General features: G+C 38.0%; 1 protein-coding gene across 1 annotated transcript in view; it reads left to right on the plus strand.

The window, feature by feature from the left end:
- LOC126419326 (lachesin) overlaps window positions 1–15,787 on the plus strand; it is a 40,394-nt gene extending 24,607 nt beyond the window's left edge. The window contains exons 5-7 of the mRNA XM_050086510.1: window positions 8,812–8,951; window positions 13,921–14,038; window positions 14,753–15,787. Of these exons, the coding sequence (XP_049942467.1) occupies window positions 8,812–8,951; window positions 13,921–14,038; window positions 14,753–14,774 (280 nt within the window). The 3' untranslated portion in view covers window positions 14,775–15,787. The remainder of the gene's footprint in view (window positions 1–8,811; window positions 8,952–13,920; window positions 14,039–14,752) is intronic.
- The last annotated feature ends 261 nt before the right edge of the window (window positions 15,788–16,048 follow it).

Raw genomic sequence — 16,048 nt, forward strand, 5'->3', positions numbered from 1 at the left:
ATGAACTATATCTGCCCAAGGATCACGGGGAAATCAGCCAGTACTGTGTGACGAGGAGATACAACCAATCAGAAGTACAGTGAAATTGACAGAGAGAGATTAGCAACAGGCATTGGAAAAACAGACTGTAACAATGATCAGAGAGTACTGAAGTGTATACGTTGCAAAATTGAACAAAGTTGCTGGAGAACACATGAAGCAACATAAATAACATTAAAAGACTGTAAACAGCTTCAGCTGTTACTGAGATTGTGAGAAAAAAAGAGGTCACAATAAGGCTACATAATTAGAGGGAGAGAAGTACCGTATTTACTCGAATCTAAGCCGCACTTTTTTTCCGATTTTTGTAATCCAAAAAACTGCCTGCGGCTTAGAATCGAGTGCAAAGCAAGCAGAAGTTCTGAAAAATGTTGGTAGGTGCCGCTACAACTATAACTTCTGCTGTCGAATATATGTAGCGCTACACAGGTATGCTTTGTAGGCACAAAGATAAATACTTTCGCCAAAACCTCTGCGTCAGTAAAAAAAAAAATTCTCCGCCCCGAGTTTCGACCACTGCGTTTTCATACATTATCCAACGAAGTAAATACAAATTCCGTATTGTTCATCTTCGAATGTAGCAGAATTTCAATGTACTACGAAAATCCGACTGGCAAGACTGTTTAGGATGTTTGTCAATATGGCCAACTGTACGTTCTGAATTTTTTCCTATAGTTCAATTCATTTATCTTGGCGGTTCGCGCATGCCCGCCCAGACGCGGGAGATTGCAGCGTTGCCAGTTGTACGCGGCCAAGAGAAGCAGCGCCGTAGCAGTGTAGTTCTCAAACTTACGTTTTGGGGGGAGAGCGCAGTTTATGAAGTAAAGCCACCACGGCCGCATTAAACCTTTCGCTGCTACAGAGACGTGCTCCCCGCATTCCACGCCGTGCGCGATTTTGTAACCACTGCACTGCTCACCTGTGCAGACACATAGTGTTCCGACTGCTTTGACACACTTATCATTCGATTTCACAGAAACTATTTGGCCCAAAAATTTGATTTTGACACATCTTCTTGACTGATACCTTCCCCCCATAAATGACTTAATTTTGTTTCGATTTTCAATGCAGTTATATTGCAGCATTAAATGTAGTAAACCATTGCACGAAATTTTGAAGAGTTTGCAGAGGTAAAGTTCATAGCGTATACTTTCCGTATGTTCGATTGTAGTTACCACAATGTTGAGAATGAAATGTGGACAAGATACCTAAATTTCATATAAAATTTACTGTAGAACAACATCTCATTTAATTTAAGTACCAGATTGGTGTCGTATGTAATATTGAGAAATATTCCGTCTTTCGCGACTGTAATAAAAGTTTTATTTACACCGGGCGCGTTTGACTTTATTTTAAAGCACTTCAATCAATCAAAAGGAAGTACACAAAATACGTTAAACAAAACTGTGGACTTATAAAAACATTAGGACTTGAATATACTGTGTATCAGTGCTCTGAGCTATGTCGAGTATAATTTTTGTGTGTGGCACACACAAAAAGCATTTATTTGCTAAAACACTGATCGGCCGACACAAACGTTGAATATTGTGTTACCTCAGCACAAAACTACGAAAGGTGACTTGGCAATGAAGGAGACAAAATGCTGTCCAATGAAGATGCTTCAAAAGAGAAAAATGCGTCTGGTCTAAATAAGACGCTTATTACAGTTGCAGAAGAGGAATATATTTCAATACCATTGGTAAAATTGCAACTGTGGAACAAAAACAAGAAAGAGAACATGAGTATTATTGTGTATGTGCCTTACCCTTCATTGTTGTCAATCGCTGCGATAGTCTTCTGCATCGCTGTAGTCAGTGTCGCAGTCCGAATCATCAGGTCTTAGAGTTATGACGATGGGTTCAAGCAGATTGTCAATTACAATTTCCCTGTCCATGTCCTCCTCCTGTAGCCTTTGTGCATGCCGAACACATTCAGCCCATGCTGAAGAAGTAATTCTGTCAAGTGCTTCGTGCAGAAGCCTTTCTGTATCGGCAATTTTAAATGTCACGTTTCGTTCTGCGACATACCCTTTCACTTGTGCCCAAATTAACTCTATCGGATTGTATTGGCAATGGTACGGTGGCAAACGCAAAACTGTGTGTCCATGTTCCTGTGCAACACAATCGATTTCATAAACTTTTGTGCGAGGCTTATGAAGCACTACAAGATTCAACATTTCAGCACGAGTTTGATTGGCAGTATGTGGAATATTTTTACTTGCAAGCCATAACATGATATCGGCTTTTTTTGTACTTGTTGTGGGTGTCTTGTCAACAACAACAGAGTGATAACTCGCATTGTCCATTACAATCACCGAGTTTGCAGGCAAGTAAGGGAGAAACTGATTCCTAAACCACAATTTAAATGTCTCAGAGTTCATTTCGGAATGATAATCCCCTGAATTTCTCTTTTTTGCCCGGAACACTAATTTGCTTTCTGGAATGAATCCAGAAGCAGAACCAGCGTGAAGCACAATTATTCGTCCACCTTTACCAACTGGTACTTTAAACCCACCCAAACCATCACTCATTTTCCAACACGCTTTCCTTGTGTGATTTTGGTTCACCCATGTTTCGTCCAAGAAAAAAATGTTCTTATTCCCGGATTTTCTTACTTCAATAATACGTCTTAAAAACTGTGCCCTTGAAGCAGCGATATCACTACGTTCCATTAAAAACTTTCTTCCGTCATTTGTATGTACATATTTGAATCCAATGTTTTTAAGTATTCTATTCATTGAAGTCATGCTACCTTTAAAATTTATGGTTTCACGCATTTTCACAGTGATTTTTTTTACAGTAGGAAATTCGCCTGTGTTGTACATGTTGAGCACTTCTCGTCTTAGAACATCTTTGTCGAAATTATCTAAATTAGTTACAGTCCTCTCACGAGTGCGATATTTCCCTGGCGATCTGAAAAGTGGGCTTCCACAGGTCTCCGTAGATAACTTTCCTTCATTGGCAATCTGCTGAACGGTTCTCAAGCTAACGCCTGTCGCTTCTGCAGTGCGTTCCTGAGATCTGGCGACATCCGTGATAGGTCCACTGTTTTCTGCTTCGCGCTTGAAAAAAGCGTGAATCCGGTAAATTATGTCCCTCGCCTGTTTATGGAGAGTTTGTCGCTTACCACCATTATCAGCCATGACAACTTGCAACAAATGCGATAAAAATTCACAAAAGAATAACTACAATCACATTTAACACTCGCACTCGCCAAGACATTCCCAGCAGACCATTCAGAAAACTACTGAACACTCATTGGCTGTCAGCGGATGCGTGACGTCAGGTGCGTAGAACGAGCCTTAAATCGACCGCAGTCGTTCATGGTTCCAACTATACAGAGTGTTCATTTTAATTGGAGACATTGAAATATCCGTAAATCTACACATCGGATCAAACAAATTTATAACTAAATTTTTTTTGTCTCAGAGGGGGACATCCAATGATACCAAATTCGACGAATTTGTAGTCAAATTTGTTATAATTGGATGTCCCCTTCCGGGAGGAACTAATTTTCATTAGGATTTCTTTTGGCTCTGTGTGTCGTTTTCAAGAGATTTCAATGTCCCCATAAAATGAACACCCTTTATAACATAAACAGTGTTTATAAATTGGGAAATATTCTATCTTTAGCAACTGTAACAAAACTTTCTTTATACCAGAGTCATTTCGCTTTTTTCTAAAACGTTCTGATTAAAACGAAGTTGGCGAAGTACACAAAACTGAATTTTGGACGTAATAAAACATAAAACTAAAATATATTGCCAGTGAGGCACAGTGCGCAAACATTTTGTTTTTGTCACAACGGACAGCAAATACTTGCCAAAACATAGATCAGTCGACGAAACCATTGAATATGATGTTGCCAAAGCAGCGAAGCAAAGAATTCCATCAGACAATCAAATAGCTCGGCAACGTACGAGCCGAAATTCTGCTCTAAATAATACTTTTAATACTGCCGCAAAAGAATATATCTCAATATGAATAGTAAAACAGCGACTGTGGAAGAGGCGATATACAAACAAAACGGGTAACATGAATATTGTATGTGTGCCTTTTCGTTGTTTTTAATTGCTATGAAAAGAAATATTGGAGGAGAAAATTACAAAAACTGAAAACTTATTATGATTATAATGAAGCACAGGAAATTTCAAAACATTACATTCAAACGAATAAAATTCATTAAGTAAGACACTTCGCTATTGTTTTTAAATAAATAAAATATTTAGTATGCAATAAGTCTTGAACTCAGAATCTTCCGATTAGCAGCCCAACACCTTAACCATTACGCCAACGCAGCTACTCATTTCTAGCATCTCCTGGAGCACTCTAAACGTTTGCAAAATACCGACAAACACTGTTGGGATGACTACGAATTACTCACGTTGCGTCGAAGTACAATAGGAAATAAACAATTACCGCTGTTCTTTATTGCGAAAAAGCGGTTCGTGAGACTGATACAAACACCTTTCCTTGCTATCGCCTGAATTAGGAGGCTTATTGTTTGTTTGGTTTAATTAATTAATAGAATATGAAGCAATTGGTGTAAAGAATGCTTTTTCCAAACTTTCTATAAAAGAAAGTCTGCTATCAAGACATTGCTTTTGTTCAATTACTTCATTTTTGACTGAACGTTTCTAAAATTGAAGACACTCGTCCGTGCTCTGCACTGCAGTCGAGATCTGGCAACGTCGTTCTCTGTTCATTGGCTGACTGTGATTTGTGACGTCAAATGCGCAGAACGAACCTAAACTCGGCCGCCAAGATATATGACGCGCACCTTACCAGTGAGAAGAGTGGTTGCTAATAGGAACCTGATGAAATGTGAATCACATGCAGTATTCTCTTCACCATAAGAATAATCGAATATAAACATTTTGCCATGTATTCTTTCGCGTTTGCTGCTATCTCATTTAAATCCTGCCTAATAAACTACGAAACTAGAGTGAGACAACAGCAAACGCGGAAGAATATACGTATCGTGTCATGTTTATATTCGTATTATTCTTATGCCTAATGTGATAGAGTCAGAAATGAAGTATGGCAACTGACCAGATTTTTAAATCTAAGATGACTCTAATTTCTGTGCAGAATTTGATGTACTACAGAAGCGGCCGCAAAGATTTTCAAACGGAGAAAAATTTTCGCCGAACTCTCGTTCAGAACATGTTCTGAAATATGCAGTCTATTATTTGGCTCTTGTTGATCATTATCAAAGAAAGCAGCAGTGTAAGTAACAACAAATAGCAGTCTCTTGCCATTGTTTCGCTAATGAGACGATTCCCCTCTCTCTCTCTCTCTCTCTTTTTTTTTTTTTTTTTTTTTTAATTGTAAGCGGCGGTAGCGCGCACAAAAGCAAGCCGTGCCGCGAGCGGCGACAGGCCGTAAACACGCACTGTCAGAATGCGACAAACAATGCATGACAGTACAGTAATGCATTTTCAGCTTAGGATGATGTGAACACCTATAACAAAGAAAACGGCACTTATCAGATCAAAGCAAAATAAGCAATCGATTCAAACCAGACAGAGCATGTGAAAAAGGAATGGTACTCGCATAAATACGGACGGAGCGCCTGACGCATAGCAATGGCTACCTGGTAAAGCTTAACTGCTAAGCTTACGACTCGAACCAAACTACTGTCGCTGTATCGTCATTCATTCGACGTAAATTGTGTCTCATATTACAATGGACCAACTTTGTTTCGTTTTGGAGGTGCGGCCTAAAACTTTTCTCTCCCCTTGAATTTCGAGTCGCAAATTTCAGGTGCGGCTTAGATTCGGGAATTTTTTTTTCCCTTTATTGCGAGTCTCATTTTTCAGGTGCGGCTTAGATTCGAGTAAATACGGTATGCAATGAAGAAAATAGACCTTAATAGTCATGGCAGCTGCATTTAAAGGAGCTAATGTCAATAATCCATCACATTTGCTTTATATAATTAATTTACATGAATTTTGGCAGCAACATATGCGATTATTCTCACAAAAATATAAATCATTAATAATTCTGTAATTCACATGAATTTTAATGTGGTTGTTGTGCAAAAAGGAGTAGAAAAAGCTTATAACTGCAATACTCACAGTACAGGAGATAACTACTGCCAGTGATGTGTCATATTGCTGTTTGTAAGAATAATCATTCAATCTAGTTATTATGATAGCAAACAGATGCTGGCTCTTATTGAATGACACACTTGTTTGACTAAAATCATTATAGATTAGGCCAGATCATTGTGAAACACACACAAACACCTAAAATGTCAACATTTCAAGCGACTGTGCAGTGGACCTCTTCAGGGAATTGACAAAGGCCCTTGTAAACCTATGGACATATTTATTGTTGAAGATTATACTGCAGAAATTACCCCACAAATCATGAACATGTAGCAAACTCTTGTGATGTATGAAGTTTTACAGACATTTAGTTGATGACAAATCATGTAACAGACATATTCTGAAACTTTTGAAAGCATGACAGATTCCTGGGAATCAGAGTTGCTTAGAGGGAAGTATTATTTATACCAGGAATGAGCATCTGGGCAGTCAGCCAGGAAAAAGTTGCGTGTCACAACTAGAATCTAAAAGCATTAGTATTGTAAGACTCGCCAATGTAATTAATAATAGCTTGACATCTCAGATGATGGAGGATGTTACAGTTAAGCGCTCCTGCTCTCTCCAGTTTTGCTGCAAATGGAAGACTGTCCATGTGCTGTTTGCACCAAGTAATTGTTCGTGGTCAGGTTATTATGGACTTATCATCAAAATCCTTGAATTATGCCAAATTCCAGGTGTTTGCCTCTACTCCTTGCCCCGACTGGCTTGATGTGATGTGCTATGAATTCATTTCTTATGCCAACCTCTTCATCTCGGAATAGCCTAGTGTCCTCAATTATTTGTCCCTCCAGATACCATTTTCTGATACTATAGAGTTCTTTTAACTGGGAACACTCTTTATCTAGGCTACTCTGCTTTTATGTTCTTTTTGCTTTGTCTGTTGTTATTTTGATATCCAAGGTAGTAGAATTCATTCCATAGTTTGTGCTCGATAGACTGTTTTATCTAGCAAGTTTTCTCAGTTTCATTAAGCTTAGCAACATCCAGGGATTCGTATTATCAATATCGCTTCACCCTGTATCTTAATCCGACTCTTTTATTGTATTTGCTTCACCGCTTCTTCTATGTATAGAGTGTGAACAGTAATGGCAAAAGACTGCATCCCTACATTATATCATATTTAATTAGAGCACTTTGTTCTTGACCTTTGTCTTATTTTTTCCATCTTGGTTCTAGTACATGTAGTTTATCACCCATCTTTTACAATAGCTTATGTCCGTTTTATGAGGATTTCAATCGTTCAATTTTACATTGTTGAACACATTTGATAGTTCAACATATCCTGTGAATATGGTGTCTTGCTTTCATTACCAAGGGCAATATCAAGAAATGCCTCTGTGGTGCCTTTACCTTTCCTAAAGCCAATCGGATTCCCACCTAACAGATTCTCAATTTTCTTTTCCATTCTTCTCTGTATTATTTTTTGTCAGCAACTGGGATGCATGAGCTGTTAAACTCATTGCATGATAGTTCTCACACTTAGCTGCTCTTGGTATCTTTGGAATTATGTTGAAGATATTTTCCTGAAGTCTGATGGTTTGTTTCCAAACTCATAGATTGTAAAAATCAATCTGAATAGTCATTTGGTTGCCACATCCCCCAGTGATTTTATAAATGCCAAAGGATTGTCATATGTGCCTTTCACCTTACATGGCCGCAAGTCTTCCAGAGCTCTCTTAAATTGTGACTCTAGTAGTATACCCCCCCCCCCCCCCCCTCCCCCCGTCATTGATACTGACTCCCATTTCCTCTTCTGTCACATATTCAGCTCCCTCGTAGAGGCTGTCAATGTACTCTCTCCATCTATCCACTCTCCCCTCTGCGGTACATATGTTAAAGGTAGAAGAGCTGCTGGAGTGTCCTTTTTTACCATTTGGTTGTGAAGGGTACAGTTATGCATGCCTTAGCTATCAAATGATTCTCCTTTGTAATGACCACTTCTAAGATGTCTAGAAATATGGTGCTCATCATAGTCCAGTTTTAGTTATATAGTTCTACAACTCGAGCCCCTCTTTCCTTTTGTCCTATTCAACTCCACCCTCATATACACTGAGATGTCACTGTAGTTGAGACAGAAGACTTACTTTTGGAAGGAGTGGATTTCAGATACCCGCCCAAGCATCCAGGTATATATTTTCTGTGGTTTTCACAAATGCTTTAAGGTTAATACAGGGATGGTTTCTTTGAAAAGGACATGACCTATTTCCTTTTTACATTCTTGTCCAAGGAGCTAGAGTGGGATGCACTCAGCCTCGTAAGGCCAACTTAGGAGCTACTTAAGCAAGCAATAGCCACTGCGAGAGTTGGAAAACTGAAAATTGTTGGGAGAGCAGTGCTCTGACAAAATATGTTCCAGTAACACATCCAAATACTACACATATCTTTGTCCATTAAAAACTTGAGGTGTGTTTCTGATGCCTTTGTCATCAATAATCTGTTAAACCGTAATCTTCCTTTACACAGCCCTGGCTTTTGCATGCAGCTCCATCCTCCCCTCCCCTGTCAAATATTTAAATTCTTACATGTGTACTATGTGCAATATATTTTCATGTGCTTCAAAATTGACAGCAAACTACGAAACCAACACATCATGAGATCATGTGGTTATCCCTTGATATTGCTTTATTTGTGTGAACCTCTTCTGTTTCCCTTTTTTACAGCATCTCACATTTTGCAACTGCTGATGAATTTACTGATACAACACTCCGTGTGATAACAATTGAGAAACGGCAGTATGGCAAGTACCAATGCAAGGCAGCCAACAAACTGGGTGAAGCTCGGGAAGAAGTGGAGTTGTTTGGTGAGTCTTCTATGGCCTTCAGTAGTAATATTAGTTAAACAGTACGTGCATGTGTTCTTGTTGGAATCTGCCAGAAAACTCGTGTAGTACAAGAAAGTTTTTGCGATATCACATACGTTTTAAATGCATGTTTCAGTATAGGCTGCTTGTTGCTTATTTATAGGCTAATGATGGCAGAAGCTGTTATTACTTTAAAAAATGTTACACATTGTATTTAACATCTTTGTGAAGCATTTTGTTGGTATGCAGCAAGACTATGCATATGTGGTGCATGTATTACTGTGAAACAGAGACATGCTAGCTTGCTGTTTACTTAAGACCAAGACTTGTTCAATGGTTTGTAGGACATATAAATCTACAGCAAGACCTTACAAAATGTGGTCTTCAGTACCATTGATTGCCTGCAGAGATTACATTCCATCTACAGTTTTGAGGGAGGCATTAAGTCATGAATATATGATAGACTGAAGTGTGAGTTAGTCTCAGAGTTCATAATTCCTGTCATTGACCCCCTTATTAATTAGAGATTGAAAATCACAGTCATTCTTTCTTTGTGACTTACATGACTTATTTTTTACTGGATACTGTCAGATTACTCCTAATCTATGAAGAATGGATAGATAATATGCATATTTGTGGGTGTAGGGGTTTCGTAAGATATCTGGAACAAATATTTTACGGTGTTGCAGAAAATCCAGTACTTCATACATTATTGATTTGTAGTGGATCTGTTGGTAATGTGCAACACAGTATGCTGGATCTTTCCTTGTGTTTGGATAAATAACATATTGTATGTCACGTATCACTATACAGAAAGTGACAGTGGGAGTGTTTTATGAGAAAGATTTAAGCAAGCTGAACAAAGTTAAAATGAGTGTAAGGAGAGCAATGCAAGAAGTGTTGAATGGATTTGATGGCATGAAATTGACAGATGCTGAAGTAATTTCAAGTGTATCTTAGAGGTGGTCCCATAGGGCCGTTACCGTTTGCAATAGGTAAAAATGATTTAGTAGATAATGCTAGAAGCTCCGTGATGTGCTTTTTGTGAACAATGCTGTTGCCTACAGGAAGGTTACACCACCAGAAGGCTGTAGTAGGCTGCAGGAAGACCTGCAGTGGATTGACAATTGGTGCATAGACTGCCAGTTGGCATTGAACATTAATAAATGTAACGTATTGCATATAGATAGATGAAGAGAGCTGTTACTGCCGGATTATGCTGTTGGTGATAAATCACTGGAAACAGTAATAAATGTAAAATATGTAGGAGTAACCATCTATAGTGACATACAGTGGACAGAATGAGAATCGTTGGAAGTCTTTTAAAGAAATGCAATTTATCCATAATCACAGTAGGAAAATTCTGATAAAAGACCACTTACTGAAAGGCACACACAAAAACCAAAAGAACTTACTAGCTTTCGTAATGAGACCTTCTTGAGCTAGAGCACGCGCGAGCAAGTGCATGTCCGCTCCCACCTACCTCCTCCATGCACACTCACGACCATGTGCGTCTGTGCCCCTACATGGTGCTGGCTGAACGCACCATGCCAGGATTGCAGTTCGGCAGGTGGGCTTCAGTGGAGCTCGAAATTAACTTTTTTTTCCGGGGAAGGGGGGGGGGGGGTTTGTGTGGCATAGATGGAGAGGCAGAAGAGGGTTTGGGGAGGGGTAACTAGTGGATTGGAGGCAGTTGGTTTGTTGTTTAGAAATATGAGGGTTGGCAGGACCACGGACTATGCATGTGCTCCACAGGTGTTGGAGCTGGTGGGGAGTGGCACACCATGAAGATAATGTGGAGTTGTGAATTGGGAGTATGTGATACGGCAGAAGAAGGGGTAACTGTTATGTGATCATTCATCCATGAACGGTGTAGCTTGCGAAACACTGATGACAGATTTTTTGAGTATTTGCTCACCAGTCTGAGACCCTCACCAGCATTTTCTGATGAGATGAAGTTCTGATTAATTTTGTTGATTATCTGTGTGTGGCAAATTTCATTGTGAATTTAGCATGTACTGTCATTAACTAATTCATGGTGAGCTGATTATTGAAATAAAATATGTCAAACAACCTGAAGTTAGATTGAACGATGTAAGATTCTTCTGCGCTAAATACACAGTCACAGTTGAGAAATATAGAATTTTATTGTTGAAGTGATGCATGACATATCATAATAGCTTAGTTTCATCAGCTGTATATATGTTGTTGTGTGTACATGTTCAAAAAGATATATATGTTTAGTAGTAGTTACTGATATTGACATTATTTAATAAAAATTAAGTGTAAGACCAGGCCTGGTTCCAAGATTTGTGCTCCTGGTATGCTCACTTACATGAAAAGTGCATCATTGTGTGTCCAGCACTCTCGTCCTTGTCCCACCCTCTGGAAATGTATTTTAAATAATACGATGAAGGTTGCAGATGTTGGGGAAACAGGAAAGCAGCAATCGATGCGTCTACAGCACGATGGTATTATTTGTAGGAGGTGAATGTTGCAGTTCATTTTATGACTAGGATAATATTAATTGAATTAGTTTTCAGTTTTTTATCTTTCTGCTAATGCAGTAAATTCATCTCGTAATTGAAGAAATATACATTCGGCAACAGTAATACAATGAACAGGACATTGAAATATATTTAACATTTTGACAGTGCATTCAAGGCTATTGCTCTTATGTTACCATTTTATTAAAGTCGAGCAGATTGTGGGATTTGACAAACAGACCCTTGAGTTAGGTGTTATAATGCCAGTCTATCAGCTGAAACTGGTGTTAATTGGTTACATCAGTGGCCAAAAGCGATTGTGATTTCACATATAGGGTAGAGTCAGTCTTGAGCTGAGTAAAGTTTTTAATCACTTTGAAAACTTGTTTTCCATAGTTCTAATTTTTAATTGAAAGCATAAATATTCTTTGTTACATCTGTGATAAGAAGGTTCTGTTACGTTGATAGGTAATTCTAATAACTGGTGGTTTTGGCCGTAAAACCGAAGTGAGCAATCTGCTGAGGACTGCAGACACACTTGACCTCTTTTTCTGTTCATCTCTAGGAATGTTGCAATTTTGTCAGAAGATACACTGATGAACCAACATTATGACCACTGCTCACCATGAGACTGAATGCCACCTGGTGGCATTACAGGCAAGTGATGCAGGAAGGACATCATATAATCACAGCAAAAATCAATAGGATATCATTCTAGTGACGATATGGGCCACAAACATGGAAATCCACTGATATAAACATCTTTGACAAGGGGCACACTGTTATGATTTGGCACCTTGGATAGAGCACCTCAGAAATAGTGAAAATAGTTGGCTGTTTGTGTGTTGCTGTTGTGAGCATTTTTGGAAAGTATTTGAAGGATGGTGAAACCATTAATACGAAACAAGATGCCTGTACCTCTTTATAGAATGAGGGCATCAGAGGCTTGTCTGCTCTGTGATGCAGGTTAGGGGCGATCTGTGGCAGATCTGATAGCAGAATACAACGTCAGTGCAGGCAGAAGAATTTCGAAGCATGCTGCCCAGTGAAAGTTGTTGAACATGAGTGTGTAACAGGCAACCTCTTTGTCTTTCATTTTTGATCCAACACCACAATCAGTCATGATTGCAATGGGCATGAGATCGTAAAGATTGGTTTGTGCATCGAGAGGGTCGTTTTAGCCTGATCAGACGAATCACATTTATTGTGACACAAGGTCGACGGTCGTGTTGAGACACACCATCATCTAGGTAAACAGTTGCTTGAACATGCACTGTGCTAACCAAGCAGGCCAGTAGGGGGCTGTATTCTGTTAAGTGTCACATCCACCTGTGCTCCAAAGGGCATTTAGTTGTAATCAGAGGTACATTGACAGCTGTGGACTACATTAACATTGACCTCTAGCAGCCCTTCATACTTGATAATTTCCTCATTGGCTATGGCATCATCCAGTAGGACAACTGTGTGTGTCACAGAGCCAGAACATTGCATGTCAATGTCTGATATGGACCCAGTGGAACACATTTGGAGTGTTATTGGGCACTAGCTCTGCAACCACAAGCCACAGGCCTGAAATTTATTGCGATTATGTTACCTGTGTGCATACACATATTGTTCCACATACATCCAGAAACTCAACAAGGACTTGTCAAAACTATGCTATGCAGTGTCTCTGTTGCATTGTGTTCCACAGGTGGACCAACATGGTATTAAACAGGTAGTCAATTTGTTTCAGCTCATCAGTGTAAGAGCATCATGTGATCTTTGTGGCTGGTGTCGTATAGTGTTCAAGCAGTGATCTTTTAAAAACATAATCACTTGACTTTCAAATAATTTGATAAGTGGGACAGCTCTTATTGTACAATGAACAGTGTGACTTCTCCACTTTTGGATAGTTGTGTAAATGAACAACATAGTATATGTATTGTAGAATGTAAATCTTGTTTAAGAACTCATTTCAGCAAACTTGTGTGCATGTGGCTAGGCAGGGAAATCTATTTGGCAGGCTGACATTGTGGTTGTATTGCTCTAGCAGTATCTGTCTGCAAAATTCCTTTTTCCCCACACCCTACTGTCCTCCACCCCTCTGCACTTGGTGCACTAGATTGGAGTGTGAGCAGAGTTCATTTGTCCATGGAGCACTGTTTGGGCAGGTGTGATTCAAGAGTTTTGCATCTCCCATGTTGAGGGAAAGCCAAATTATTATTGTGTGCTATACAAAATATTATTTAAAATTGTTTTTTGGTGTTCATTTGTCGTGAAGTAGTACTTGTTTTGTTTATTATATTGCCTTCAGTGATTAGAATGCTTGCACTGCATCTGACAGATAGTTTTTGAATATTAAAACTGCTTTTCTTGTGTTTCTTGAGAGAACGACATCTATAGATACAGCAGTATTTTATGCTATTTGTGTCTTGCGGAATGTGCAGTTTGCTTGTTATGTTTACCAAAAACTGGCACATGCTGCCATGTTTTGTTTGCAGAAACCATTATCCCTGTTTGTCCCCCTGCCTGTGGTCAAGCATATGGAGGAGATGCAGCAGAAATATCAACTAGCATGGCTCTCATTCTCATCTCAACTATTATAGTTGCATTGCATCGGTAGGTTTTATTGATGTGTTTATTTTTTACATTCAGTAGTAAGGAAGCATACTTCTTATGCTGTAGCATGTTTATGTATTGATCGAGTGCGTAAGTATTGAGTACTTAATAATACCTATTACAATATACCAGATTTCCTGAATGGATTCTATCTGTAAATCGTAGTTGTTATTTTATCTACACCAAAACAGAACAACATTCATTAATGTCATTTATACAGTTAATTTAATGCATTAGGGTAGCAGACAGTAATTGCAAGGAATCATATTTTTCCAATATAATCTGATCATACAAAATAGGTTTTATAATGGAACACAGTTTTCAGAGAATTCTGTTGCAATAGAAAAATGTAATGTTGCATCATCATGCTTTTTAAAAACAAACAATCTGTACTATGTGGGCAGTACATAAGTAATTGTAGGCATTATGAAAAAGTCTCGATATATTTCCTCAAAACTATGTTTTTATGTGTTATTGTAGTTGTCTAATATTTGATGTGATAAGTGTAATGTATGGAGAGAAATGTAGCTCTATCACCTCTGCCACTAATGAAATAGCTTTGTGTGTTATAAGCAAAATTGTAAAAACTTATTTTGCATTAGTTTTATGTAAAGCCTTCAAGTATTTTGAAAGTGATAGTGATTTATCATAACTACTATGGCAGTTAAAATGCTTGTGAACTGTTACTAATGATGCATTTATTCTTGTTTGCAGAAACCTCAACACCAAACATTAATTTTCGTTTTGTTGTGTGGCCAAATGAAGGCAGCTATATTCTTTTGGATCTTATACTGTTAGTCTTTCTGTGGATGGCAGTGCTTTGTAGATTATCTGACATATAAATATAAGTTGTGGGCATTGATCACACAGAGGCCAAAGGAGTTTCTGCTCATAACATTCCACATGAAATGAATAACATACAAAAACAAGACTTTAGAGGAACTATTTATTTTCGTATGGTAGATATGTTCTATAAGTGTCTCCATTGTATAATAAGATTCTAAATTTGTTTTGGGGCATGTCACACTTACTCTATTTCTTTAATGTTTTGTTTGGTATCTGTACCAAGCAGACAATTGACTTTTTTCTGAAATTATGTTGATTGTGTCATTTTGAAAGTATTATGGAATATTGTGTGACTTGATAGCTTTACTTAGGCACAACATGTGTAGTGGTACAAAAATATGTTTCTTTGATGTGCTATGTGGTAGAATTGTGAGAGTGAGATTTTCTTTGAGAACATTACATTCCTTTTGAAATGCAGCTGCTGCTGCAGCTTTTAATTTTTTTATATCTAATGGGCAGCTAAGTTTTTACTTAATAGCATTACTCATGGCATGTAAAGTTTTTGCATTATTGCCTTTTGTGATGATTCATTACTGTGTATGATATTCGTAACTTTTGTACTAATGTAAATATTAGCTAATCGTACTCTTCCTTATAAAATTTTTGTTTACAAGAGTTCAGTCCATTGTGCAGGCTGCAGTAAAGATTGTAAACATATATTTTAGTCAAATGTAACCCTTTGAATTCTGTAGAAAGGTGGTTCTAAAGCTTATAACTTCATAAAAAGTTAAATCATCAAACAGGTGGAATAGAAAGCTGTGGGTATTGCATAACACAGTAAATGGTATTACCCATTTTTGTAAGTTTAATTTAATTAAGTCTTTCTTAAGATCTGGGCAGTAATAAGACTGATATGGAAGCTGTTTTGAAAACAAATTAATAAACTCAAAATATTAAAACCAACCATTGTTTTTAATCTTTGGCATTTGCAGATATGTGTTTGTGTGTTGGAGATATGTCTTTGCTACAGTTAAATATGTCGTATTCTAAACTTTCTCGTACTTTTAGTTTCTCAAAGCACAACTTTTTGGTATACCAATTTTACTATATTACCCAGTATTTCTTGCTATCACATACACACAGTTTAAGTCTTTAATACTAGCTGCTGTTTTGTCATTTAGATTGAATAGCTAATAAACAGATCGTAAAATATTCAGAATCATG

Source organism: Schistocerca serialis, chromosome 9 (genome assembly GCF_023864345.2).
Source record: "Schistocerca serialis cubense isolate TAMUIC-IGC-003099 chromosome 9, iqSchSeri2.2, whole genome shotgun sequence".
Lineage (NCBI taxonomy): Eukaryota > Metazoa > Arthropoda > Insecta > Orthoptera > Acrididae > Schistocerca > Schistocerca serialis.